General features: G+C 42.8%; 6 protein-coding genes across 6 annotated transcripts; 4 read left to right on the top strand and 2 right to left on the bottom strand.

Moving 5' to 3' along the window:
- Window positions 1-204: 204 nt before the first annotated feature.
- Window positions 205-2,007, top strand: BT62DRAFT_981455 (uncharacterized protein; the record flags this gene model as incomplete). Its single annotated transcript, XM_043189599.1, has 12 exons — window positions 205-289; window positions 336-388; window positions 446-464; window positions 523-606; window positions 664-726; window positions 780-927; window positions 957-1,051; window positions 1,125-1,204; window positions 1,335-1,450; window positions 1,587-1,640; window positions 1,705-1,760; window positions 1,826-2,007. The coding sequence occupies 12 exons, from the start codon at window positions 205-207 to the stop codon at window positions 2,005-2,007; spliced, it is 1,035 nt and encodes a 344-aa protein (XP_043038099.1).
- Window positions 2,008-2,297: 290 nt separating this feature from the next.
- Window positions 2,298-3,248, top strand: BT62DRAFT_899415 (uncharacterized protein; the record flags this gene model as incomplete). The annotated part of the gene is made up of 2 exons (XM_043183365.1): window positions 2,298-2,541; window positions 2,614-3,248. The coding sequence occupies 2 exons, from the start codon at window positions 2,298-2,300 to the stop codon at window positions 3,246-3,248; spliced, it is 879 nt and encodes a 292-aa protein (XP_043038098.1).
- BT62DRAFT_1077388 (uncharacterized protein) lies at window positions 3,140-3,915 on the bottom strand (the record flags this gene model as incomplete). The annotated part of the gene is made up of 4 exons (XM_043179297.1): window positions 3,140-3,504; window positions 3,562-3,727; window positions 3,787-3,834; window positions 3,892-3,915. 4 exons carry the CDS (start codon window positions 3,913-3,915, stop codon window positions 3,416-3,418), a joined length of 327 nt encoding a protein of 108 aa, XP_043038097.1. The 3' UTR covers window positions 3,140-3,415.
- A 1,972-nt stretch (window positions 3,916-5,887) lies between these two features.
- Window positions 5,888-6,592, bottom strand: BT62DRAFT_933625 (uncharacterized protein). The gene is made up of 4 exons (XM_043186588.1): window positions 6,526-6,592; window positions 6,333-6,473; window positions 6,091-6,255; window positions 5,888-6,039 (listed from the first exon to the last, which is right to left on the bottom strand). The coding sequence occupies exons 1-4, from the start codon at window positions 6,574-6,576 to the stop codon at window positions 6,025-6,027; spliced, it is 372 nt and encodes a 123-aa protein (XP_043038096.1). The 5' UTR covers window positions 6,577-6,592; the 3' UTR covers window positions 5,888-6,024.
- A 1,441-nt stretch (window positions 6,593-8,033) lies between these two features.
- BT62DRAFT_1007598 (uncharacterized protein) lies at window positions 8,034-9,315 on the top strand (the record flags this gene model as incomplete). Its single annotated transcript, XM_043177359.1, has 6 exons — window positions 8,034-8,136; window positions 8,186-8,398; window positions 8,449-8,570; window positions 8,622-8,754; window positions 8,800-8,933; window positions 8,986-9,315. The coding sequence occupies 6 exons, from the start codon at window positions 8,034-8,036 to the stop codon at window positions 9,313-9,315; spliced, it is 1,035 nt and encodes a 344-aa protein (XP_043038095.1).
- An 8,907-nt stretch (window positions 9,316-18,222) lies between these two features.
- On the top strand, window positions 18,223-21,723 carry BT62DRAFT_1007597 (uncharacterized protein; the record flags this gene model as incomplete). The annotated part of the gene is made up of 2 exons (XM_043177358.1): window positions 18,223-18,228; window positions 21,388-21,723. The coding sequence occupies 2 exons, from the start codon at window positions 18,223-18,225 to the stop codon at window positions 21,721-21,723; spliced, it is 342 nt and encodes a 113-aa protein (XP_043038094.1).
- Between the last annotated feature and the right edge of the window lie 3,491 nt (window positions 21,724-25,214).

Here is a 25,214-nt window from a genome sequence, read left to right as displayed (position 1 = left end):
TTAATCCTTTTACCGAGTGTCTGTCCACACTCCCCTCTAGCACCGGATCTTCTACCGTCTACGCATATGGGCGGAAACTCGAGGTGCGTGCTCATGGCAAGTCTTGCTTTGCTTCCCCATTCCGATAGAACGGTCTGCTTTAAAAAGGCTCGCGGGTGGGTCATATGCTTAGCAGCACCCCAAGCAAGCCAACTCAGCCTGATGATGCTATCTTTCCTCTCTCTTCTCCTAGTCGCTGGTAGCGCCAATGCATGGTTCAGACTCCCATGCACGCTGCCGCTCGTTCAAGGTCCCTCCCCCCATGCTTCCTGTCGCGTTTACCCAATGACTCTCAGAGCGCCTTGACCCTATCGAGCAGCCCAGCGTAAATCCCTCCAAACATGTCCATGTACGTACTTTCTGATGTTTGCCCTTGTTCTTCGTCCCTCATACCGACGCGCTTCAGACTGTACACGGAGGATCCAGTGAGCCCTGCACTTGTCGCCAAGCGTTCAGACGGCTCACTTTCGCCTTTCCTTCTAGACTTCGCGGCTGACAGCACCTACCAAACCATGCGCGAGTCTCGATGCACTTCATGTCAAGTCGGACAGGATCTCTCCAACTATTGTATGGCTATATAACTGAGTCATCATCGCCGCTTGATAACTGACCCGGTTTATATAGGGTTCCCCAAGCTCTACTTCAGGGACCCACAGACAGGACTATTCGAATCTGTCGCCAACGGTGGTATGATTTTGGTTTCATTTCCTGCATCGCTCGCGCTTACACGGGGGGAGCAGGTCTCCTCATCTACTACCAGAACCGCGGAAGCATGGACGTCGCCAACGGCGGTCCTGGGCTCAAAGCCTTCCCGGAAGGGTTCAGGATGATCACCGGGGACCCGACGAAGCGCAGCTTCCCGTACGTTCAGCTATCGAGCACACCGTCGTGGTCCAACTCACTGACACCCGTGGTAGATTTCCTCCTGGCTTGGGCACCCAGGCCGAACTCGCGGAAAGTGCCATCGCCTGGCTGTGCTTGCGCTACACGACGAGCAACCCCGACTATGGAGGTCAGTTTCTTCCACCCCTCGGTTTCTCGGTGACACATCCATTCTGATTCTGATGGCCGTGATGGATTGACAGGAACGGGCGGATTTCCCACTACGGACTGTGAGGCCGGGTTCCAATCTAGGTTGCATTTCCCTGCGTGCTGGGACGGCGTTGTCAGTATATACTTATATCTCCCTCTGTCTCTTTTTTTCTTTCTTCTTTGTTCCACCGAGCACTGAATGGGGTTCACGATAGAATGTGGACAGCGCGGACCATAAATCCCACGTCGCGTATCTATCGTAGCTCGACAATGGCGATTGCCCCTCTACGCACCCCGTGGGCCTCATGAAGCTCTTCTACGAGATTACATGGAATATCCACGACTTTGTCGGGAGATGGAACGAGAGTGACGGATGGCCGTTTGTTTATGTATGTGTCTTTTACTGTGTCTTTTGCTTGAGCTGACGCTGTTTTTTTTTCCCGTAGGCTCATGGGTATGTTCAGTTCCGGTATTCGGTTAACGGTCCGCTTGTTTACCCGTGTGATTCCATATAGCGATCCGACAGGATACGGATGGCACGGCGACTTCCAGAATGGATGGGATGTCGAGTATGTGTTTTTTTTTCTTTTCTTCCCTTTGTCTAAACCACCCCTCTCTCTCATCGTCATACAGAGCTCTGCAAGATGCGATCGACAACTGCAACAACCCCGATAACGATACTATCAATGGTAAGAGGGATTCAGCGTGGCCCCTCGAAAACCGATTGATTGATACTCACTCGTATCTCGTCTAGGCGTATTCACCGCTTGCTCGGTATTCGATATCATCAGCGCTGATACCACTAATGAGTGCAGAATCGCTGCGGTGGTCGATGAGGCTACGGAGGGTACGCTCGCGAAGCTCCCTGGATGCAACCCGCTGCAGTACGGCCCGGGGGATGCTACGATGTATACAGATGCAGAGTGCCCATCCTGAAGCACTGATATAATAATAACAATGTTTGTATGTACGAATTTATTCGAGTTAGGATAGTTGAATACGAGTTTCCACCTTCAGTGGCTTTTTTTCTCTCAAAGCTTGAGGAAATTAATAAGCCATTTATGATTGATCTTGATGTTACGATGAATCGTCTGTTGGTTCGTTCGCCTGGCACAGCCCCACCAACCACTAATAACCGGCATCTTCAGGCCGTCATTCTCATTCTCTATCTCTATTTATATTTTTCACCTCTTGTTCAAAACGATCACCGCCTTGCCTATACTACCATGTCTACCGGCTGGAATCTGTTCCGTGAAGCTCAGACGTTGTACGCCCGAGGCGATGCCGATGGGGCCTTTAAGCGCTACCAGAAAGCTATCAAGAAGATCGTGAATGATGAAAACGTTATGAGGCAGTTACCCATACCTGGCGAGGTGTTTCCTGATGATACCTATCCGAGGCAGACTCTGGGCGCAGCATGGAGGAACTTTATTGGTTTGTTCAAGGACTCAGCGCTGGGTAAGACCAGGGGTGCGTACATCCAATGAAAAATGCCCTTTTGTTCTGCCTGGCTCGCCGTCTGTTAACCGGCTCGCGTTACAGAGAACTCGCCGGACGCATACAAGCTGCTCTACCGCTACCGTCCCACTTCCACCAAGGACCACGCCCGTTTTTCCACCAAGAAAGCCAGGCTCTACCTGACGGGCATGCAAATCACCGCGGGGCTGACGCTCGGGCTGCTCGCCTGGGAGGAGAATGACCGGCCGACCGCCATGAAACGATTCCGTGAGGCTCTGGAACTCGCCGCCGCGAACCCACCGTACTCTGACCTCGCTAATGCGCGTCAGCCTTGGGACCGCTTCGTCTACATGGAGGTGAATGATGTGCGAGACGGCCTCGCTGAGGTGTTCCAGAACGACCCTGAGAACGCGCAGCTGCTGGAGATGTACGGTGTGGAAGGTGGGGATATGCGGAAGGAGGTGTTTGGAGTTGGATACGTCAAGTATGAGGCCGATGGGGGGATTACGTTCGAGAGGAACGTGATGGTCGCGTCGGATACGTGGACGGCCCGTTGGAGGCGCGATGTGAAGCTGCGCAAGTATTGCCGCTGCAAGGAGATTGCTCGTAAGGCGTGTATTTTTACATGGCTTTTATTGCTCGTCTGTGCAGATCGTTTCCTTAGATTGTGGAACCCGATGTTAGATGAGGTGAGTTCAATTGTTTTCTGGTTTCGTTGACGGCTCTGACTGGCTATTAGGATGTATAAACCGGATTGCATTCCTGCTTAAACTGGAGTCGTCTTTTTTGCATAAACGTGTAATATCAGTCAGCTTTCAACGATGCATTTTAAGCTTTTCCACGATGCATTTTTTTTCTGCTTTGCGTTTCGAACCCGGTTATTTCTTCAAGTTGTGTCTCTCTGACCTCTGAATTTAATGGCATCGTTGACAGATCTCCTCAGAGCGGAGAAATCAACCGCACCCTTTGTATTTCCTTATTAATTATCAACGCTGGCACAGGGTAATAGATTTTCTGGGCAACGGTACGCACCCTTTGTGAATATCATGCCATGAATAGCAAATATAGTGATATACGAGGACTGGGCTGGTGCGCCGCTGTCAATATAGGAGAGCTCGGTTCCGGTCAAGGGGTTGACTACGATGGAAGTGAAAGCCATGATAGCGAGATCAGCGAAAAAAACTGTGGTTCCGGATGTCTACAATTATATATCATCAGGATAGTGGGAGGACTTCTCCGCTTCGAGTTGTTGCTGACTGGCAAAAATGCGGCAATCACGCTGTAGTTATGCACATGACCTTCCCGCTAGCGAGTCCCGGGTGTGTTTGGAATTGAGTCGGAAGTCCACCGGAGAGCACGTACACCCGATTGGTCCGCTGTGTCCATGGGCGCTAATTATGAGCGGCTCTTAAGTGTGGCTGCATTCAATTGATGGGCTTCGCCAGTCGAAGAGGAAAGGAGGTCGATTACTCAAGTATCAACAAAACACTGGAAGGACGCGCAAGCTTACGAATCTGTACACTGCTAAGAAAAACATACGAAAATATTCAAGTTCCCCTCTCCTACATTATGTTTGGGCAGTCAAGATGCGTTGTAACTTGTACTGAATATTCGCTGAGTGATGACAGGTCATAGAGATTGTTGTCCATGTTTTAGATTAGAAATAAAGTGTTGTCACGATTCCAGTGGCCAGTAGCTAGAAGTGAACCAAAAGGAAGCGCCCAGTTGGTCCCAAGGATAGAAAAAAGCAAAAGTCGCGGATGTTGCCGGAGGCCGCGGCACGTTCAGCCGCGGCAGAAAACCCTGGTCCGGTGCCAATGGTTGGTGGAATTTAGATGAACAAGGAAGGTGGTTGTTCAAAGTCAATGATTAGCTGTCTTGATCCGACGGCTTGTCTTTTCTTCAAATTCATTGTCTTTTCATCTCATTCATATTTCATTCCATATTCCTGCCACTCGGCCTCACTATTATATATAGGTAGAGCAAGCAGTGAGCACTCTCACCTTCACACTCACTGCTTGCAGACACAGTACATTCTGCTACCGAATTTCTCCCACTCACCTCCCTAGTTACAATCTCTTTACAATCTCTTACATTAGTCTATCTCATACATGCATAATTACCTTGGTCCTGCACTTTCAGGTGCTCAAGAACTCGGTTTCCAATGTATCTCACTTTGATCCATCTCCACTCCCGAAGTTTCCTGCAAGCACTCGGGGGACTTCCTCCGACACCCAAACAAACAGTCTAAAGCATTGATTTCAGTTTTAGATAGTTTGTTCTCTTGCAGGATCTGCTATACCTGTCATACAGTCTTCTGATGCTCCTAGAGCATTTTTGAGAGATTCTCAGAAACTCTAAAGCAGATACACTGCTGGCATGCAAGGAGACGAATATAATTTACGGCAAGAGAATGCCCTGTGTTGCTAATGACCTATCCATTACTATACATAATACATTGATTGGACACTAGTAGTACAATAATTATATCAACCCACTCAGCGAGTCACATTTCTCCATTTCGAATTGCATCAGAACTGAGAACATAACCTGTTATGCATAAAGTCATCTCTGCGTCTCAACAGTGTCGGGTATCCCTTGACTCTCTAAATCATCTGCGACCAGATGAGACTTCTCTTTCAGTGCACGTATAGATCGTCTTCTCCGAATCCATCGATACAAAATCAGGGCGACCACCATGAAGATCGCCACTGCTAAGATCTCATATTGAGTGTTCGCACACGAAATTATGCTAGCGTTGCCCGTACCGCTGGACCCGTTGACCAATGACCGTTTACTGTTGTAATGCAGTTAGCCAACTGTCATAGGGGAGAAAGGAGATGATGGACTTGGAGGTTGAATACTCGGGGATTGCGGTAGGAGCAGGAAAAAAGGTGGTTTGCTCGTTTCCCATACTTAAATTCTACAGATAATGATGAGCGAGAGAATGTCTGATAGCAGAGGGCGTACCTTCACTGGAGTGTAAACGGGGTGATGGTTTTAGGAGGTCATTGCATAACTTATATACTAAATCGCGTTTGGTGGACGTGATGAAACACTGGGACTCAATCAAGGGGCATGAACAAACTCTGGTACTTATCATCATAGATTAGATGCACAGCAGATATAAAGTGTACGCAGCGTAAGCAATGGATGGTGACACTTGCAGGTTGAGCAGCCAAGACAGTGTCAAAAACGTCTTTGTTGGAAGTAAATAGCTGAAGAAAATCATCGATTCAGAAACATTGACATATGTAGATACATTTATATTCTTGTTTTCTGGGGCAATAATTCATTCATTCAGTCGCCTTCCAATCTCATATATGGCACTACACAGCGATTAGGCTCTCACTTCAGTCTAGTTAGTAGGAATAATCGCCTCATCCTTCTTGTCCTGACCGGTGCCTGCAACATGCCACAAAATAGCAGGGTGATAATGATGACGGAGAAGAATTGGATGAATATCAGCAACTTGTTTGTGCTCAAGCCAGGCTGCTAACATAGATGTCCCTGGAAAAATGTCAGATATATGGCAAGGAAGCTGGAGGAAGGATGACAAACATCGATGCCAAACTGATAATCATCAAACAGCCTATGCACATCAGAACGGAGAACAATGGCATTGAGGGGTATGTCGAGGTTTTCCTTGGATGGCTTGGAGGGGATCTTAGTTTCTTTATAGAACACGCTTAACCGAGGATCGCGGCGAGGGAACGACACTGGAAACTGTGAACAGCACAGAAATGAACAGTGAGCACCTAGTTTTGAACTTTGAAGCACAATACAAAGGCGACGCAACATACTAAATCTATCCCACCGAGAGGGAACATATGGGCAACTTCTAATCCAACGAAATTAAATCCCCTCTGCCGCCGGCCGGCAATGTCTCCTGTGACACGACATTTCATATCACGCATTCGAACATCTCTTCTCGTTGATGCTTTCTAAAGACAAATATATCAGATATCTGGTGAAGAATATCCCCATATCACTGACCCTATTATATTTACCACCAGATGTTGTAGATCCAGTTGCGGTTACTGTCATGTGCCTGTCCGTGATCTGTGGAGCCGAAATAACTGGACACCAGCTGTGGACCTTGACTTGCCCTACTGTTAAAAGGTAAAATGTTACTAGCAATTGCAACAGCGCAGGGCCAGAAAACCATACATTCATTCCGAGAAAGTCGGACAAGTACATAGTGTCCAATTCTTACCTCATCATCACTATCAATGTGATCATTGATGATGAAGCGGATTTGCCGGGGCGGAATCGGGATCGGAATTGTAGAGTTCTGCCAGATGAAACGAGGATCTCCGTCCCGTATAATGGTTCCTTCAGGGGCACCGCTAGGGTGACGGTCGATGTCACCCAAATAATACAAAGCAAAGTCTGGATGGTGTAGTTAGCATGAGTTATGGGTTAAAGAAATGGAGATATGGACTTACGCTCGACGGGCTCCGTTGAAGTAATAACCTTTAACCATTCAAAAAGTTTCTTGTATGTGACTTTGTTTGCAGAAGATGTAAAGCAGCCTGGGCAATTGAACATACTGAACTGTTAGTAAGCGCCAAACGAGAATCCTTGAAAACAGACCAGCAACAATACGTATCGCGCCACGTTTGTCTTTCGGCGGTTTCTCAGATGACCAGACATGGACATTTCTTTGATCCTCATTCGGGTAACGAGAGGAATATTGAAGCAAAATGTCAGGGGAAGGCATCTTTCATATGATCCTGGCTGGACTCATTCTCTCTCGCCCTTATAACGCTCTGACGGGGGCCGAATAAACAAAATTGTTTATGTTTCAAGCCACAACGATCCCACGAACATGGGAGCCACGTCGTCACGGCACCGTCAATTACCCATGGAGTCAAGCCACTGGTTTCTGAAAGTGTGTGAGTGAATAGATTGTCATTAGCAACGGAGCAACATTTAGGCGTCTCTTTGAATGATCCAAACCCCACGTAATAGATATCACGGGAGAGTTTAATCATTAGGAGAAAAGTAGAACGCATGATAAATGTAAGAAGTAATAAATCATCCTATCGATAGTCTGTCACAGGCGACGCTTTCCGGAGAGATAAAAAATGGTAAGTACTAGGTTGACCGTGTCTTTCTTTCTTTGAACGGATAAAATCAAATATTCACAACAATTTCACAAAGTTTTGTTAACTTGCTGTCTGGTCGATGATAACAGTCGGTAGACTGCCAGAGATACTCGGTAATTGAAGAAGGACCACGGTATATCGGTAAACGAAGAAAGATTGCATCACCTCTGACTGCGAACTGAAACAGGTATTTCTATGATTAATCTCAGTAATTCATGTTACAGTTGTTCATCCAGGTTCATTAACTGAGCAACAGAATTGCTTCTCGTGGGAAGCATGACTGACACAACGACTGGCGCCACATCTCGGGCCGGTCAAAAGAGCATGACAGCTGACATAAGCATGTTCTATTTAAACTGCCCAGACGAAATGATGATCTGCATGCATACGATCATGAATCGCCCAACGTCACATATACTCTCTTCTATATCCTCATCTCTCGAACGCGATACATTTCTCTGGGCATATATATTTCCCTCAACTCTTCTTATTGGTGGTCTGGATTCCTTTCTATCTTCATAATTTGTTGATGAATATTCGTATAGGATTCAACTCACATCTCACACCCGTCTCCTGCGCCACTTTGAGACGATGGACGAAAGTATTGGACCCTATGCGTTGGAAAGATTTCTCATTAAATCGTGTTATTGTACACCCATACGGCGTCATGTCCTATGGTGTTGAGCCTGTAGGAGAAGAGATCCCCCCTCTATCGACGGAGCCACTTCCTACAGGAGATTACGGATGGTTCTCCCGCAGTAAGTACGTTCTTTACTCCTCTAATATCTGAAATTCCATGATCACACAGGCAGAGTACCTTTCATTCCTGCTTTCGCGCATGTCGGAAGCATGCACTCCTTCACGGCTATGCAGCGCATCGCAATAAAGGACGGAGATTTCTATTCGGAACTCGGAGATCCTCACACCATGGTTTCTTGTTTTACTCTGCATTTTCCAGTATCATGTTGAGTTAAATTCCAGTTCAAAGTACCATCTATCATCAAGGATCGAGTCCGCCAACGTGATCAAAATCGATGTCTCTTTACCGGTAGCCAGCCGCAGAGAGCTATCACTGTATCTTGGCTTGTACCTCCGTATTGTTGCGAGGAAGTGAGTATCTCTCCTCGTTTGGTATCATAGTACCTAATCTCATTCCCAGGTATTCCCCCCTCGGTTATTACTGAGAGGTCTGGCCTGTATCGCGAAGACTTAACAGTACCCTCAAATGCGACGGTCTTGCACAGAGACCTTGTTCCCTATTTTCTCAACAACGCCTTCAGCGTCGATATAGACGTTTGTATATCCTCCCATTCCCTTTAACCTGGTCGTACTTGAAATCTTCCAGGACGACTACCGTATCATCATCTTCCGTGAGATGGGTTCCATACGGCAACTCCTTCCTACACATATGCCTGCTCCCTGTGCCCAAGATCAGCAATTTGACATGTTTCTCCGAGCTCACTTTCGCAGCTCCTTGCGAGTGAACATCCTTCGTGGCGACATTAGAGAGGAATATGATGCAGGGACTATCCAGAGAATGATGGGTCAACTTGGTGTCGGAGATGACAACGATGACGACGAGATGGCTCCTCTTTCGGATTCGCGTCGGAACTCTGTACTTGGACAAGCCATATTGGAGGAAGTCATGAGGGAAAGGATCGCTAGAGCGTTGTGAATTTCAATCAGTAATCTTTCTTCAAATTATATGCACTCTGTTCAGGCCACGGACACTCTAAATCACCTACTTAAGTGTCTGCCTCTTTCACGTTAAGCGATTCCGAAAACTTTCAGCCCAGTGTGATAGTTAGGAGAGAGTTATCCAGCTTGAAGATCTCAATTCGATGGAAACAATACTGAAGGATGATACACCTGGATAGATTGGGTACTGTCCTTTGGCATGCACAGTATAAAATAGAATCCTACCAACAGCCATAGCACATGGTTCTGACCATGGCCGAGGGTGCCTGAAAGATCAGACAGAGAAAGCTCTGAGCTGTTTTGAAACATGAGCATCTTCAGAATAAACTGACATGCTGCAGCCTTTGTTGAAAGAAACACATGATACCTGATGCCAATCCTGAAATGTTACTTTGTTTATACACCAACCTAGATACATTCCTTTATTTTCTACTCCTATATTTCAACCTGACAGTATATATGCCCCCTGGTTACACATGCTACCTCAGTCATTTCACACTAACTGTGCCAACTGAGGCATGCAATTTGAGCTATTATACTATTATATGTTGTACTCACAGTCCTTACAGTTCTAACTACTCTGTTCACTTACTTTCAGGTAGGATAGACCATCAATACCATCATTTCACTCATACTGTGCCAACTGAGTTCTAACTGCTCTGTTCACTTACTGTTAGTCTTGTCACCATTGAATGACTTGATAGAAGAGGTGAAAAACTCTGTTGCAAAAATGCTCTATCCCAATTGACACATCCATCCTCTATGTTGTGCAACCAGTTCCTGCATTGATCAATAACAGAGCCTGATTCCTCATCTTGCTGATAAGCTTCTGGCAGGCAAGGTGAATTTTCCATTTGCATGTATGCATTTGCTTACATTAATTTGCATTCTGTTGGTGACTGTTTGCATTCTTACTAATACATTGTTAAGCCCAAGTTGCACATAATCAGAACACATGATAAACTGGTGCTGTATTGTGTTCATACAGTCACATCAGAGTTCACTTGTGTGTATCTGTTGACTAGATGCTTCAAGGCCTGTAAACAGTTGGCTCAAGATAAAGTGGTAAGAATAAACTTTAGCTTAAAGCTGAGGATATACAGTGAGAGCTACACTACTTATATACTGTTCAAGTCTGAGTTAAATATATCCCTACTAATTGTGAGTTTCTATGCTATAGTGCTCTTTGTCCTTGAGCATTGTTACTGCCTACAAAAGAGTGTTGTCTGTCATAGAGGGTCATCATTGTGTCAGAGGACAATGGCAGATTTGGCCTATTAAAGTGATTAAGCCTGTCCCACAGTCCTAAGCACTGGTATAGGTGCTCTGACTAAGCATAAATAGGAGTTAATTGAGAAAGAAAAAAGAAAAAATCATAACATTACTCCCTCCCCTTAATACCATCATCTTAATAGCTATTCAAGAGAGAGTTCATAGTCATGAATTATATCATCTGCATTCATATGTCATTTGTTGATCCATTGATTAGATTCAGGGCTGTAACCCCTCCAACTAACCAAATAATCAACTGTGATTTGAGTTCCTCTGCCACAGGCATGAACTTTGTGGAGTTTGTGATTAAGAACTTGATCAATTTCATAGTGTTTCTCATCATTGATCAGTTCCAGTTTGGATGGAGGTGGACAGTCTTGATTTGGGAATGCAGAGGTGATATACACCATGAGTAAGGTATCATTGAATATATCATGGATTTTCCATATGGCAGGAAGGTGAAGTTTATATGGAGAGGTGTTGATTTTAGCAAGGATAGGGAATGGGCTGGTGCATTTGTTGGTGAGCTTCTGTTTTGGGCAAGGCAGATGAAGATTGATTGTGTCTAACCAAACCTTGTTGTGCACAGTATAGGAATAGGCAGAAGCATGATGTTTGTTGTATTGTTTTTTCATAGATGTTGCCACTTTTTCAAGGGCAGCATGTGTTTTATTGTGGATCTTGGACATTGTTGCAGTGAAATTAGAGGAGGTGGGCATTATTGTACAGAGTCATTCTGTATAGGAGATGTTTGAATAGCAACTATAGTTCATGAAGAATGGAGTTTTTATGGTAGTAGAGTGGACATAGTTATTGTGTTGAAAAGCAGCTAAGGCAAGCCACTCCATCCAGTCATCTTGACAATAATTGAAGAATAATCAGAGATATTTCTCAATCTCCTGATTAGCCTGCTCCATCTGGCCATCGGTTTGGGGATGATATGTGGTGGAGGCATTGTGTCAGATGTTTAAAAGGTGGTACAAGTCATCTAGAAACTTTAAGATGAACTGAGGCATGCCTGTTTGGCATAGACCTCATTGCAGAAGATCTTGGCCCACACTTCTGATGTTAATTCTGTTGAACATGCAATGGGAATGATTGCCTTCAAGAATCAGTTGACAATCACTAGTATGGTATTGTAACCATTACAGTCAGATAATCTGGTGATCATGTCAACCAAAATGTGGATCCATGGTGCCTGAGGGACCTCATTCAGATGAAGCAGTGCTGCTCATAGTTGAGTTGATGCATTTTCTCACTGACATGTCTCACACTCCTTCACATACTGTTCTATATCTTGGTCTATCTTTGGCCACCAATATTCCTATAGGACCAACTCCTTAGTTTTCACAATCTCTGGATGTCCTGCTGTTGCATGATCATGGCAGATGGTGATGACCTTGTCTTGCAGTTGCTGATCCTATAAGATATAGATTAGCCTATCATAATAGATTAATCCATTCTTCTTCATTATCCCTCATTCATGATTTAGTGATAAGGCCATGTGCTGATCCCATTTGTGGTTGTCTCATGTCACACTCTTAATCCATTCATGGATCTCTTCTTCTGTTGGCATTATTATCACCTGGAAATGTTCAGGCTTTAATAATACCACCTCTTTATTGTCATTGTCTCCTTGATTATGGTCAACTCACTGGCTTAGAAGATCTGCTTTTCAGTTCACCACACTGGCCTTGTGGTATAGCATGTAACCATATTTAGATGATTCTGTGACCCAATATTGATGTGCTTGGTAATAGCTAAGTGACTAAGAGAGGTGAATGAGGAATGAACTCTGAAACACCAACATCTAATCACTCGATATGCAATCACCAAATACAGTTGAGGTCAGTTATTTTGAGTACAATAGAAGCACTCTTGCAGTCTTAAGTAAAATCAAAAAAACAGTCAATAAAGACAGTTATTCAACTTCTATCTTGCTTTCTAAGATGCAATATTTGTGAGAGTAGTTTATAGCAATGTTTAAGTATAATTAGGACTTAGAATCAATGCAAAATTGTGCTCTAAATCAACTTAGCATATTCCAAAACTTAATGAACTCTAAAACCCAAATACTAAGTCTATCAAGCACTTAGGCTTGACTAGCTGCACTCTTGGCTGGCTAGCAGTACTCAAAACTGAAGAACTTGTATTCTGATGCCGAAACTCTTATAGTTTGAAACCCAAATTAATCCAAACCCAAAATACAGTTATTATTCCAATCCAATCCTCTCTAAGTGACAAAGTGACTTAAATAAATCACTAAGTCAAAGCAAAACTCAAAATCTGTTGTCCCAGAGACTAGTTACAGTGAGCTAGAAGGCCTGAATGTGGGGGTAGGTCACTTGCCTGCTATTTCCCCCCCATTCTCTTCTTTTATACATCAACAACAGATATAGAATCTATAAATAAAGCATTCAAAATAGTATTTCTCCTGTTTAAAGCAGAATCATGCTATTATTCCTGAATGGCAGCACTCCTGGACTTCTCTAGGCTTGCACAGATCTGCCTGGCTACTGCACAGCTTTATTTTAAGCCTACAGTGCCTGTGGGCATCTAACTCTTTTCTGTCATTCAGAGTTTTAACTCTCTGAGCTATTCTTAGTAGCTTGATCAATCAGGCCTGATCAGGCCCAACCAATTGGTTCTATCCACTCTATTCCTCTCTATTTTAAGTCCCTTAGATCATCTGATGTCTAGAAATTCTGACTTAGGCATTTGAGTCAAAACTTAGAGTGCTAGCCACAGATTATTGGATCTCTCTTCTTACTACTTCTGGATGATGCTGTCTTTACTCAATACTCTACAACTGGCTATGGTATTACCTCTAGCTGTCTTAGAATATACTTATCTTAGTGGCATGTAGAATTGGCTCCAGTTGAGGTACTATTTCTAAGTCCAACTTGGACTTAAGTATTTTCCCAGATATGGTGCAGAACTTTTCTAAGTTCAAACCTGACTTAGGATTTTTATCCTTGGGCCATGTTGTTTTACAAAGTCTCTTTTAGACTTAATATTGGTGACTAGCATGTCTATCAGCTCAGAGCCTCAGCCATAGTTCTCTACTAGCTAATGGTTCTCAGTTACTAGTGTATTCTAGTGTGTTATGCAGAATTCATAAATTATAGGGCTGGACATGTATCCTGCATATCACTGCCTGATCTAATTGATGATGAAGAACATTATGAAATCAATCAGATCCTTAATCACTGCCTTCAAAAAACCCACACATGTGAGAGAGGCATGACAATGACCATTGATTATCTGATTAGTTGGAAGAGTTATAGCTCAGAATCTAACCAATGGGTTAATAAAAAGTGGATGAACACAGCTGATGCAATTTATGATTATGAATTATCCCTAAATTGAGCCATTGGGATAATGGTCTTAAGGAGAGGATAATATTATATTTTTTTTATTTTCTTTATAATCTAACCCCTATTTATGCTTAGTCAGAGTGCCTATACCAGTGCTTAGGACCATGGGACCAGCTTAGTCATCACAACAAGCCAAGTCTGTCATTGTCTTTTGATGCAACAATGTCACTTGATGATGCACAGCAGTCTTTTGTGGACAGTAACAATATCCAAGGACAAAGGGCACAACAACTTAAACAGATACAATAGGTAGTAGTATTAATATCTACATGAACAATTAGTATATAAGTAGGCTAGCTTTTGCTGTAAAATCTCAGCTTTGAGCTAAAGTTTATTTTATACCACTTCACTCTTGAGCTGATCTACAAAGGCCTTGAAGCATCTGGTCAACAGACACAAATAGTGGACTCTAATGTGACTGTATGAATATGATATAGTGTCAGTTTATCACATGTTCTGATCACATGTGACTTGGATCTAACAGTGTAGTCTCACTTCTCATGTTCTGTGAGCCTGTTGTCTTGTGTTCATATTATCTCATGCACTAATTGATCAACTTTAAAGTCAACATGGTCTTTCTCACTTTCTTTACCCTTGGTTGACTGCTTTCTGGACCATGATTTCATTTTTGCCATCTCATATCTCATACATGTGTCTGGATCAGTTTTTCAGACTCTTGAAAAAGGTACAGTCATATACCCATAATACAGACAGAATTATTACCATGCCAAACTATATAGCTCCTAGATTTCTTCTGTACATTTGTGGATATGGAACATCTATATCTGCATGCAATCCATATAATTGATGGTCATATCTGTATATGGGCATGAATGCAGAGCCATAGATATAATAAGTCATGGCAATGCAGCTCAAGTATTAGCCAGCTGAAAGGTATTAATATGCTATCAAATTAGTAGATGACTACTCAGCTTATCTCAGCTTAATGGAAAAGTGAAGTACAGCAACTACTTTGTTGATAAATTAACAGCTAGTTTGAATGCTGATGCAGCCAGAGCAAATGGCTCTGAAATGACTTTGGATTTCAAGTTGAGTCATAGGCAAGACCAGAAGGATGGAGACTGGCTCTCTCACTAACAATAGACATGCTTCTTATGATTTTCTTGTCCTCTATCGACAACTAACCTGCTGTTTATATTTGCATAGCCATTATATTTATTGAGAACACTCATTGTGTTTTTGTCTCTGTTGAGACCATTATTCATATTGGTCTTCACAAATTTTTTATGGTCAAGTCATATAAAGGCCCAGGCATTATTATGAAGAATAAGGCCAGCATGACTAATTTTAGCTAATATTTTCTTCTTATACTGATATTTTCCAGCCAGCTATGGAGTGTGCTAAAGATCTTGCACTATACAGTATCCAATGCACCTGTCATGTGACTTGCCATCCAGGCCTTGAAACAGTGATAATACAAGTGAAACACTGAAGTGGAATAAAATGATATTTACATATGCATTCAATTATGTGATATATTCTGCCATAGTACACTATATGAACCTCAATTCAGTGCTTGTCATAAGAAGTTTTCTGGTGGAAATTAAAGGCAATTAAAAAAGGGAGCCAAGATTTTGCATTTGAGTTTGTTGTTGCTCTGATCAAGTCACACCACTTTTTACTAGCCTATATAAATTCAGAGTCCCACATTGATTCTCAAATCTAAATAGTCTACTACAATGTGTATTGATGAACCCACACTCAAATCACCTTTTTCTAATCTTAATATTATGGACACTATTATTCACACCTTATCAACTCTACTATGAGACTACTGTATATCATGAAATTATGTTTATGCTATCTTTCTGCTACAGCTGCAAATCAATCAATATCATCTTGGGCACCTTGGAACTCCTTGCTGTATGTGAGTGTGAAGCATTCTGGTGGCTGTCAAGATGCTTAGAAGTGGTACATGGTATTGAATATTTTCCTACAAATGAAGAAAAAAAATTGTGAGTCCAGTACTATGAAAACCATTTTATCAAAGGCCTACATCTACAACATAGAATTCTTGATTATTTTCTAAGACCCCATCAGAAAATAGGACCTTGGGATCTATGAAATAGCAGTATAGTATTGGAGGTCTCATATTTTGCTGAGACCATACATCTTCATCTTATTTCTCATATTTTCAAACTGAAAATAAAAGTCTTAGGTTCTGATCCTATAAGAGTTCCTCTCATGTTCCTATCTCAACAGGTGACCAATGGTAAGATACTGGACTGTATACCACAGCTGGATGACTTCTTTCCTTAGAAGAAGCTTGCTTGTCAAAGGGTTAGTGTATGAGAAAATGACTCATCTTTTGAGCTTTGATATCACAAGAACCAAATGCAGCTAGACATGTTTCTGAATCATATGATTGTTAGCCTTACTGGTTCTCTTGAGCAACAGAAAATATAGTATAGTCCAGTCATTGCTTTAATACCCCAGAGAGATCCATATGAAGTACACAAATTTCAAATGGCATCACTTGAATGTTTTCAGAAGATTTTTCATGAGTTGTCCTGATTTCTCATTTGTTTCTTAAGTGAAATATTAATTAGAACATTTACTATATAGCAGCTAGTTAGTCTTAGATACCCATTTGTTCAGAGCAATGATTTGAAGTAGCCTTTGTTCATGATGCCACCAATATGATTAAGGTTGAAAATGAGTAGCAAATATCTGGCCTATGGCATTACCTGTTGTGGATGATATTTCCCTTAGATTATCAATGCATGAGACTGCAAGACATCTTTGAACCTGAGCAACTCATTTAATGTTGTTATCCCAACTATTGCAAGACCAGAGGCCAGTTGAAGACATGAAGATTTTGGCTAATTCAGTGGATGCTATAAGCTCATATTAACATTGCATTGACATGCCTGCACAGGGATATACTTGTGATGCCCAGCATCTAAACTCTGCAGCATGTTATTTATATGGATTTTGCTAATGCATAAGTCAATCTCTTCACATAACAAGAATCCAAGATCATTAATATAACTACAGGGCATGAATGCTATGCTGAAATAGGCATGCATGGCATGTATCAACTGATCTGACTCCTAGGTGGTATCAAAAAGAACTTATCTGTTGAATATAAAAGGGATCACAGTTGCTTAAATTAAGCCTATGAAATGGAGTGCTCATTGTGATTCATCAAGCTGATTATGATAGTGAGAGATGTCTGAATAGAGGTATCTGAGTTTCTCAGTATCTTTCTCAGTGTGAACTAAGGGAGAGTATAACTTGGATGCCATTGAAACAGGTGAAGCAAGAATAATATCAGAGTTGTATTAGTTGGCATACTTGTACAAATGCTTGTTTTCTAGACTAAACTGAGTTTGGATTCTGTTTCATGCAACATTAAGACTTTGTAAGTCCTTAGTCCCTCTGAAGATGCTACAGAAAATGCTACAGAAAACCAACTTTGAGTCAATCTGGTAAACCTTGGTTTGATCTAACAGCTGGCCAGCCTGGTTCAGAAAGTCCTGCAAGTCATCCATAGTCTTCACTAAGAAGATGTAATGCTCCTCTATTAAACAGAATCATGCTTGGTTTGAAAGAGCTCAATTGTCAGTGTCAAGAATGTTCTGAGGCTTCAAATTGCAGTTACTGAAGTAGACAACATTGTTCAAGATGGAGGCCTCCTCATTTTCATCATTACTAACAAATCACAGTAATAGCTGGCTTATAGGAGAGTTTTATGATGGTTTTATGTGGAGGTGATTCAATGATGGTTCTTCAGTCTTGTCAACTCTGGGGAGTCTGATCTGAGGTGATAATATGATCATAGCAGCTCCAAATAATAGTCAAATGTTGAGAAAAGATTGATAATAGTATGGTTGGATTCCTCTTCCTTGAAATCATGAAGTTTCATGGCTTCAAGATGGATGAGACATCTTCTGATGAGTCATCATTGTGAGTAGCAATTATTGTGTCAGTTTAATAAGAATTATCATTCTTCTGGGCAAAGCTCCAAATGTTGTGAGCTCTAGGAAGAAAGCATCAAAAAGATAATTAGCTGTTCACAAAGATCAGTTGTTGATGTTACTATAGGATCTGGGTTCCAATGTGTCCACCAATATAAGAATTCAATTATTCCTACTCCTCTTACTCAGATAGTATAACATGGCAATATTATAGTGTTGAGTGAGATTCTTTGAGAATCAAGCAGTCTTGAATCCAAGGTCTCAAGGCACAGCACTGCAACTATAGAGATCTATATGGATGTAAGTAAAGTAAGATTGATTGTATAATTCCAATACATATCATAATTCTATATGTTCTACTCATGTTCCTTCAATTGCACTACTAGAGTCAACTTCTGTGAAAGAGGTCAAGGCTAAACACAAATAAAATGCAGTTAGATCAATTGTTCTCTGAGGAGTTGAATCCTCATATTCATAGTAGTCTTATAGACCTGGAGATTGTCCTTCACTCAGTGACTCAATCTACTGAAAGAATCATAGTGGGAATTATTGCATATGTCTAGTTATTAGTGCTGGATACTGCTAAGCCATGACTCTGATATGAATAGTATGTGCAATCACTGTACATGCTTGGGCTCATGCTTCAAAGGTCTTACATTCATATAGCAATATATAACAAGGAGGAATCTCTTCATTGAGCAGGCTAGCTATTCTCCTTGCATGGAATTGACTTTATTCAGTTCTTATGCCTCTCTGTCTATCTTCCATTCTCTGAAGTCCTCTATTCCCATTCTGACATCTCTTTCTCAAGTTCCCATCTGATGTCTCTAAGATCAGCTTTTTCAATATTTCACCTTGGCTGTGACATATCATGGAGTTGACTTTTGTCAGCTTTCTTTCTCTTCCAAATCAAGTACTTGTCTAATAGTGTAATCCTTGATATACTCCAGAAAGTATTTTCAGCCAAGACTATCACTATTATTACCAATAGTCCTTCTTGTTGAGATTTAGACTGTATTCAGAGAACATGCTTTTAAGATCTTTAATCTTTGGGTTACAAACTCTCTAAGGAGTTTCCCCATTGACTTCTCATATTTATACTAGACTATATCTTTTTCAGTAATTTCTATCTAATTCCATCAATTTCTCTCAGATTTTTTCCTTATTCAGCATGCCAGGATGCCAGATTTCTTGAATTATCTTGCAGATTCCAACACTTTTGCTAAATTTCTCCAGCAAACTTGTTGAGCTTCCTTACCTGGAAAATCTTATTTCAAGAAAAATCATATGATGCACTCACCAAAAATCTATCTTGATAGTCATATTAGCATGATATAATATGCATGTGATAATCTTTCTACTTTCCTGCCATCTACTCAGTGCTGTTATTATCATGATAAAGGGTTCTATATTATTGCCATTGCAGAAATAAAGCACAATACCAATGAGTGCCTTTCTGTGGTTGTATAGTGCAATAATGGCAATATTATAATTGCTTATCCAAACTTGTTTTCACTTTGTACTTCATATCATAAACTCCATTTCCAGTGGCTCATGCCTTAATATATTAGATTCAGAAATTAGGATATTTCTATTGACTGATGAATCATCAGCAAATTGACCATCTTCCATGATCAAAAATGCATTAGATTTGAAAGGCACACTGACCATAGCATGGTAACCTTTGCTAATGTCATGGTAAATGACTGTAACATGTATTTTACACAACTCAGCCTTTGTATGAGTCACCATCCAGGAGGACAGCTATTACTTTTGTGGACCAAAGTTACTAATAGATAACAGTTCATAATTTGCTTTAGTGGAACTATATCACTAGGTCCAAGAGAGAAAATCAGTAATAGCTAGTGATGGTCTCAGTTGTAGCTATAGACAAGTGAAAATCTATGGCAATGCAACACATGATCTCAGAGAAACCAAACTATGCCAATGCTCCCATGTGGCTCTTTACAATCAGATGACACCTCCATATTGCCATCACCTCCTACAGCATGCAAGAAAAGCCAAAAAGAAAGAAAGTCTCATTTTCTGAATCAATCCAGATCCTCCAAAGCATCTCACAAATGAAACAGCCATTGATCACCAGTTCAGTTCAATGAAGAAGCTTATGTAGTCAAACTATGAATCCAGCACAATGATGCAGACAACTGAGATGACTGTCAATTAAAGTGCTGTTGAACTGGCACTTGATACTTAAATCAGTTATGTCTTATACTATGCTGTTGCTGAGTAGAGTTGTTCTTTAAGCAGTGTTGTAACTTTGCAAACAGTTTCTGAGCATCTGAAGAGAGACATGAAATATCCCTTAGTGGAAGTGTTGATGAGACAAGAGGTGTTATTGAATGAATAGAGATGGAAGAAATATCATCTGCCCAGCTAAAAGGCTCTGACTTTGTGAACAATGCATTGGTGAGATTTAAATCATCTTGTAATTCTGTAATAACAGCAGCATCAGCAAAACACCATATAAGGACTTTAACCATGATGGAAACATTGACAACATCTCTCTGACCAGCTTGACAAACACCTGATTCTGCATGCTCCACCTCAATCCAAGTGTCCTTATCTTTCACAATGATATGCTGGATACATGTCCAGCCCTATAATTTGTGAATTTGTTATGATTTTTCCCATTTTCTTCTCTTTTCTTTTCCTTTTTTCCTCAGGAACAACCTCTATCTTTGCTTAGTCAGGGTGCTTAGACCAGTGTCTAGGACCATGGGAACGCTTAGCTCAGCAACCCAATCAGGTCACTCTCCTGTTGTATTGCTATGTGCTGTGAAGGGAGAGACAATGCTCCTTTTGTTCTCCAACTGCAGTGCAGTGGTAACAGCATAACAGCAAGACAACAGCTTTTGTGGAGAGCCTGGCAACAGCAGAGGCAACAGCTCTATGACAGACAATATCTTTTGTGAAACAGCTATTAAAAGACCGATAACAGAACAGTATTTAAGTAGCTTAGTTCTCACTGTAATACTCCAGTCTCGAACTAAAGTTTATTTTTCATCATTCTATCTTGAGCCAACTGCTTAATGCCTTGATCACACAAAGCTGGTAGTGCATCAGTGAATTCTAACAGTATAACCCGAAGTGCGAGGTTCTGTTAGTCTATCACATGTTATCAGTCACATGGAGTTTGAGCCTAACAATTAGTTCGAGACTTTCTTTTTCCCTTCCTCAAGCCCAATTGTGCTGAGGAACCGAATGCCCCCTGCCCTTAATCCTTCTGACCCAAACTTTACCCATGAGTTCTTTGAACTCTTGGCTTCTATTATAGGAATCTTGATTGGTCTATTGGTGATCATACAGCTGTGCCGTGGATGCCAATCAATCATAGCTTGGACAATCAGGCACTATCATGAATTCCAATGCATTCGAACCATACTCTGAAATGTCACACCAGACCTCCCCTTCCATGACATCTCTGCCTCTGTCTGACAGTCCTTCCAACCTGCAGAAGGATCCAATCCTGAAGATGAGCCTCACCTGAGGAACATCTTAGGGAAGAAGAGAAGCAGCATCAGCAGCACATGTACTCCCCACGACCTCCAATGGCAGTCATCCAAAACCCTGGAAACCCTTAGGCTGCAGGGTTTCAATGACCCAGACCCAACACTCCCATCCCATCCCCCTAGCACAGTATCACAGCAACCAGAACAACAAGCCCCATTCCTAGCACCGGCATTGGGTGCCATGCTAGAGATTCCCTGGATGCCCCATGGATGGCTCGAGGAACTGGGAGTTCCAGGGGCTGGGGATCTCGACACACCACACTAGTACAAAACAGTGACACTAATAACAGGAGAGACCCCTATTGAAACAACGACAGCAACAAGCACCACTAGTGGTGAGTCGCTGCCACTGAGGCTGACAGAATAGAGTGCCACCCAGTTGGTGGTAATATTAGCAGAGCAGAAAGCATATGAATGATACCAAGCAGAGCACGACCAATCAGCCCCATTGACCTGGGTCCCTCAAGAGAGAACCCAGTACAACGTGCCTGAGACCTTCCTGAGTACAGGCAGGACCAGACACATATTGACAATGAGATTACAAGGGAGAATGCCCTCTTCAGGAGGTACCTCCAGGCATGAGCAGCAGAGGAGCACAGAAGAGGTGAGGGAGGTAGCCAGACCACAACTTATGTTGGAACTACCACCCCTGACTCGCCCTTCAGGAAATCTGCCACTCCCACCACTGAGTCCGACCCCTGGGCAGACTACCACAAAGAGGAAACCCAGCCCCACCTTGATGACAACCACCCACTATCTTATGGGACCAATACCATTGCATAGATGGAGGACATCCCAATCTGAGAGGATAGAATTCCCACTGAGAGGGGGACCATCAGGGGAGACAACAAGAGTATCGACTCCACCAGTGATCTCAAGAAGTTCCTCAACAGGAACTTTGTGGCTCTTTTCCTCAACCTGAAGTTTTACAGAAACTTCTGCTGGTATCACAGAGCAATAGCATCGAGAACAGCAACAAATGTCGAGGAGTCACCAGAGCAGCCTGAGCAACAGTCTGCTCCTCACTCCAGACCCAGTGACACCAGACCTAGTATGCAGCCCCAGCCCAACCATGCTGGCAGTCTACGACCTGCCCAGCAGTTCTCTTCTTGAGGATGAGGAGGCAACCGATGCAGATGATGAGGCTGAGGAGGCAGACCCCAACAGGAGGGATGAGGTCCTGCTCTCTAGCTGGAAGAAAGAATTCAAACTGCTGACAGAAGAAGAATTATGATGGGAGGTGCACAAGGCATGGAAAGAGGATTTCACTCAACTGTATCAGGAGCAGGTAGCTGAATTATAGAAGGACGATCTCTGGTTAAGATTGTCCTTAGGACAGAGGTATACTTTCACTGATTTTATTGAAAAAGAAGAGATTTTACAGTATGCAGCCACTGAGCAGGCCATTTTTAACTTTAATCAAAGATATTCACATTATCAGATGGGACTATTACCACCATACAAGCCAAAGTATGACAGAAGAATGGCACCAAGAATGTAGACACCGAGTGTAATGCCATCCAAAATGGCAGACACAGCATCATCAATCTGAACAGCATCCTCTCAATATTCATTCACCATGTCGGCCATCTGCAGCATAGCATCTTGGCTTGCCAGGAGCTGACTATAGGCAGACTGACAACATCCCAGCTTATGGAGACTGTCACTCTTCCCATAACCATTCACCAGGCAGCTACCTCCAGACGAGGCTGAAGGCAGTGGAGGAAATGCATCTGAACCACCTCCCCTGACAGAAGACAACCCTGAAGCGCTTGCCCAGGGCTGGACTATTAGAAATGGGAGAATCATGTGAAAGGAAGCCCCAAAGCCAGGGAGTCCCATCACTGATAATGGATCTTTACACTCATTCCCAGGACCCCCGAGTGGATGGGCACAGCTGCCTCATGGCAGACTCCCAAATCCAATGCCTGCCCTTGATGCTGGCACCCAAATCCTCCAAGTAAAACTGATTCTCTGTGCTGAACCCCATCTCTTTTGAGGAGCATCCAATGATATAAACCACTTCCTGGTTGATTGTGACTAATATTACCAAGTGTTCGCCCCATATTTTCTTGCTGACATGTACAAGGTGACTTTTGCCATCACCCACATGGCAGACAAGGCTAAAACACGGTGGGTTTTGATTGCCCCCACGTTCTGGTCTACTACCAGGGACCATCATTAATATCCCACTTGGCTGATCTTCAAACAAATGATTAGGGATAAATTCATGGACCCTGCCATTTAGGAGGTCCACAAACAGAAGATGAAGGAGTTCAAGATGGCTGGGAGACCAGCCACAGAGTATTTCGATGAATTGGAGTGGCTCAGCACACTTGCTGGAGTTCGAGAAGACACTGCCGACACCAGACAAATGGTCAAATATATGAAAATGGGATTACCATCCCATTACCTTATTACCATTTCAGATATTGGCCAAGACATTCTCCTGGGCTATAACGAGTGGAAGAGCCGAATCATCACTATGTACAAGAAATGGCAACAACAGAAGGCAGAAGCAGTCACCTTGGCCTACAGCCATCAAAGTCAGGGACAGGGCCTGAAGCCCTCCACCTCCAACATGACCACATCTGCCAAGCCCAGCAGCTCAGCCCCAACTTCTTATGGAACAAAGCAAACCGGTACAGGCATAACATATACTGGAACAGGTCAGCCAATGGATGTGGATTGCCTCAAGAAGGAGGGGAAATGTTTCAACTGTGGCCAAAGGGGCCACATGGCATGAAACTGTCCACAGAAGAAGAATAAGCATATACAGGAGAACATTCAAGCACAGATTGCCGAACTCATAAAGGAAGAAGAAGACCTTGGGTGGGATGATAAGCCTGAGGAGGAAAAAGATTGGGCCAAGCAGTAAGCAATTCTGCTGACTTGGTCAAGGACTCAAGCAAAGTGTCACAATTGTTTGCTGGACAAACTGACTCTGTAGATACTCCACCTATGACTAAATTATGTGTGCATTCAAATATACCTGACTTTATCACTCATAACACAGAATCACCTAAGGAACTTATTTCAAAAACTCAATTGCCTACAGGCCGAAGAGGGGCAGAGAGCCCCAAAGGTGTGTCATCACAAAAAGTTCATCAAACTAACAATAAGAATAGGAAGACTCAATCGCCCTTGGGCCAAACTGGGACAGAGAGTCCCATCATCTGGCTCAAACCATTCGACACTGAATGGACCTGGCAAGCCATCAAAGATGCCAAGGATGAAGCAACAGCTAAGGCAGTACTCAAGAATTGGGTACATAAGACCTGAGCCAAAGAAGTAATTGACCAGATGATCACTGGAATGCAGGCTGCGGAATGATGCCAGGCCCTGGAATGGCTAGACAAGTTACATGGACCATGAAAATTCATCTGACAAGCCAAATCTCCAGGGCAGGACTTATTAACCAAGGCCCAGATCGAGACGTTGACATCTCGATCTACCCATGCAGTCACTGTCCTAATTGACAGTGGCTGCACAGGAAGCTCAATTAATTGAGCCTTCATCAACAAGCATAAACTTCCCACTCAGGCAACAGTGGCACCCATTCCAGTTTATAATGCAGACAGAACAAAGAACCAGGCCGGGTCAATCACTGAATACATGGAGCTTAGGCTCATCATCGGCGATCACTCAGAATGAATTGACCTGGCAGTAACTGACCTAGGAACCAAGGAGGTGTTCCTTGGTCATGATTGGCTAATCCAACACAACCCGCTAATCAACTGGAAGACCAGCTGCATC

The sequence above is a fragment of the Guyanagaster necrorhizus genome (genome assembly GCF_019112545.1).
Source record: "Guyanagaster necrorhizus MCA 3950 unplaced genomic scaffold BT62scaffold_17, whole genome shotgun sequence".
Lineage (NCBI taxonomy): Eukaryota > Fungi > Basidiomycota > Agaricomycetes > Agaricales > Physalacriaceae > Guyanagaster > Guyanagaster necrorhizus.
This window is presented reverse-complemented; position numbering and strand designations above follow the sequence as displayed.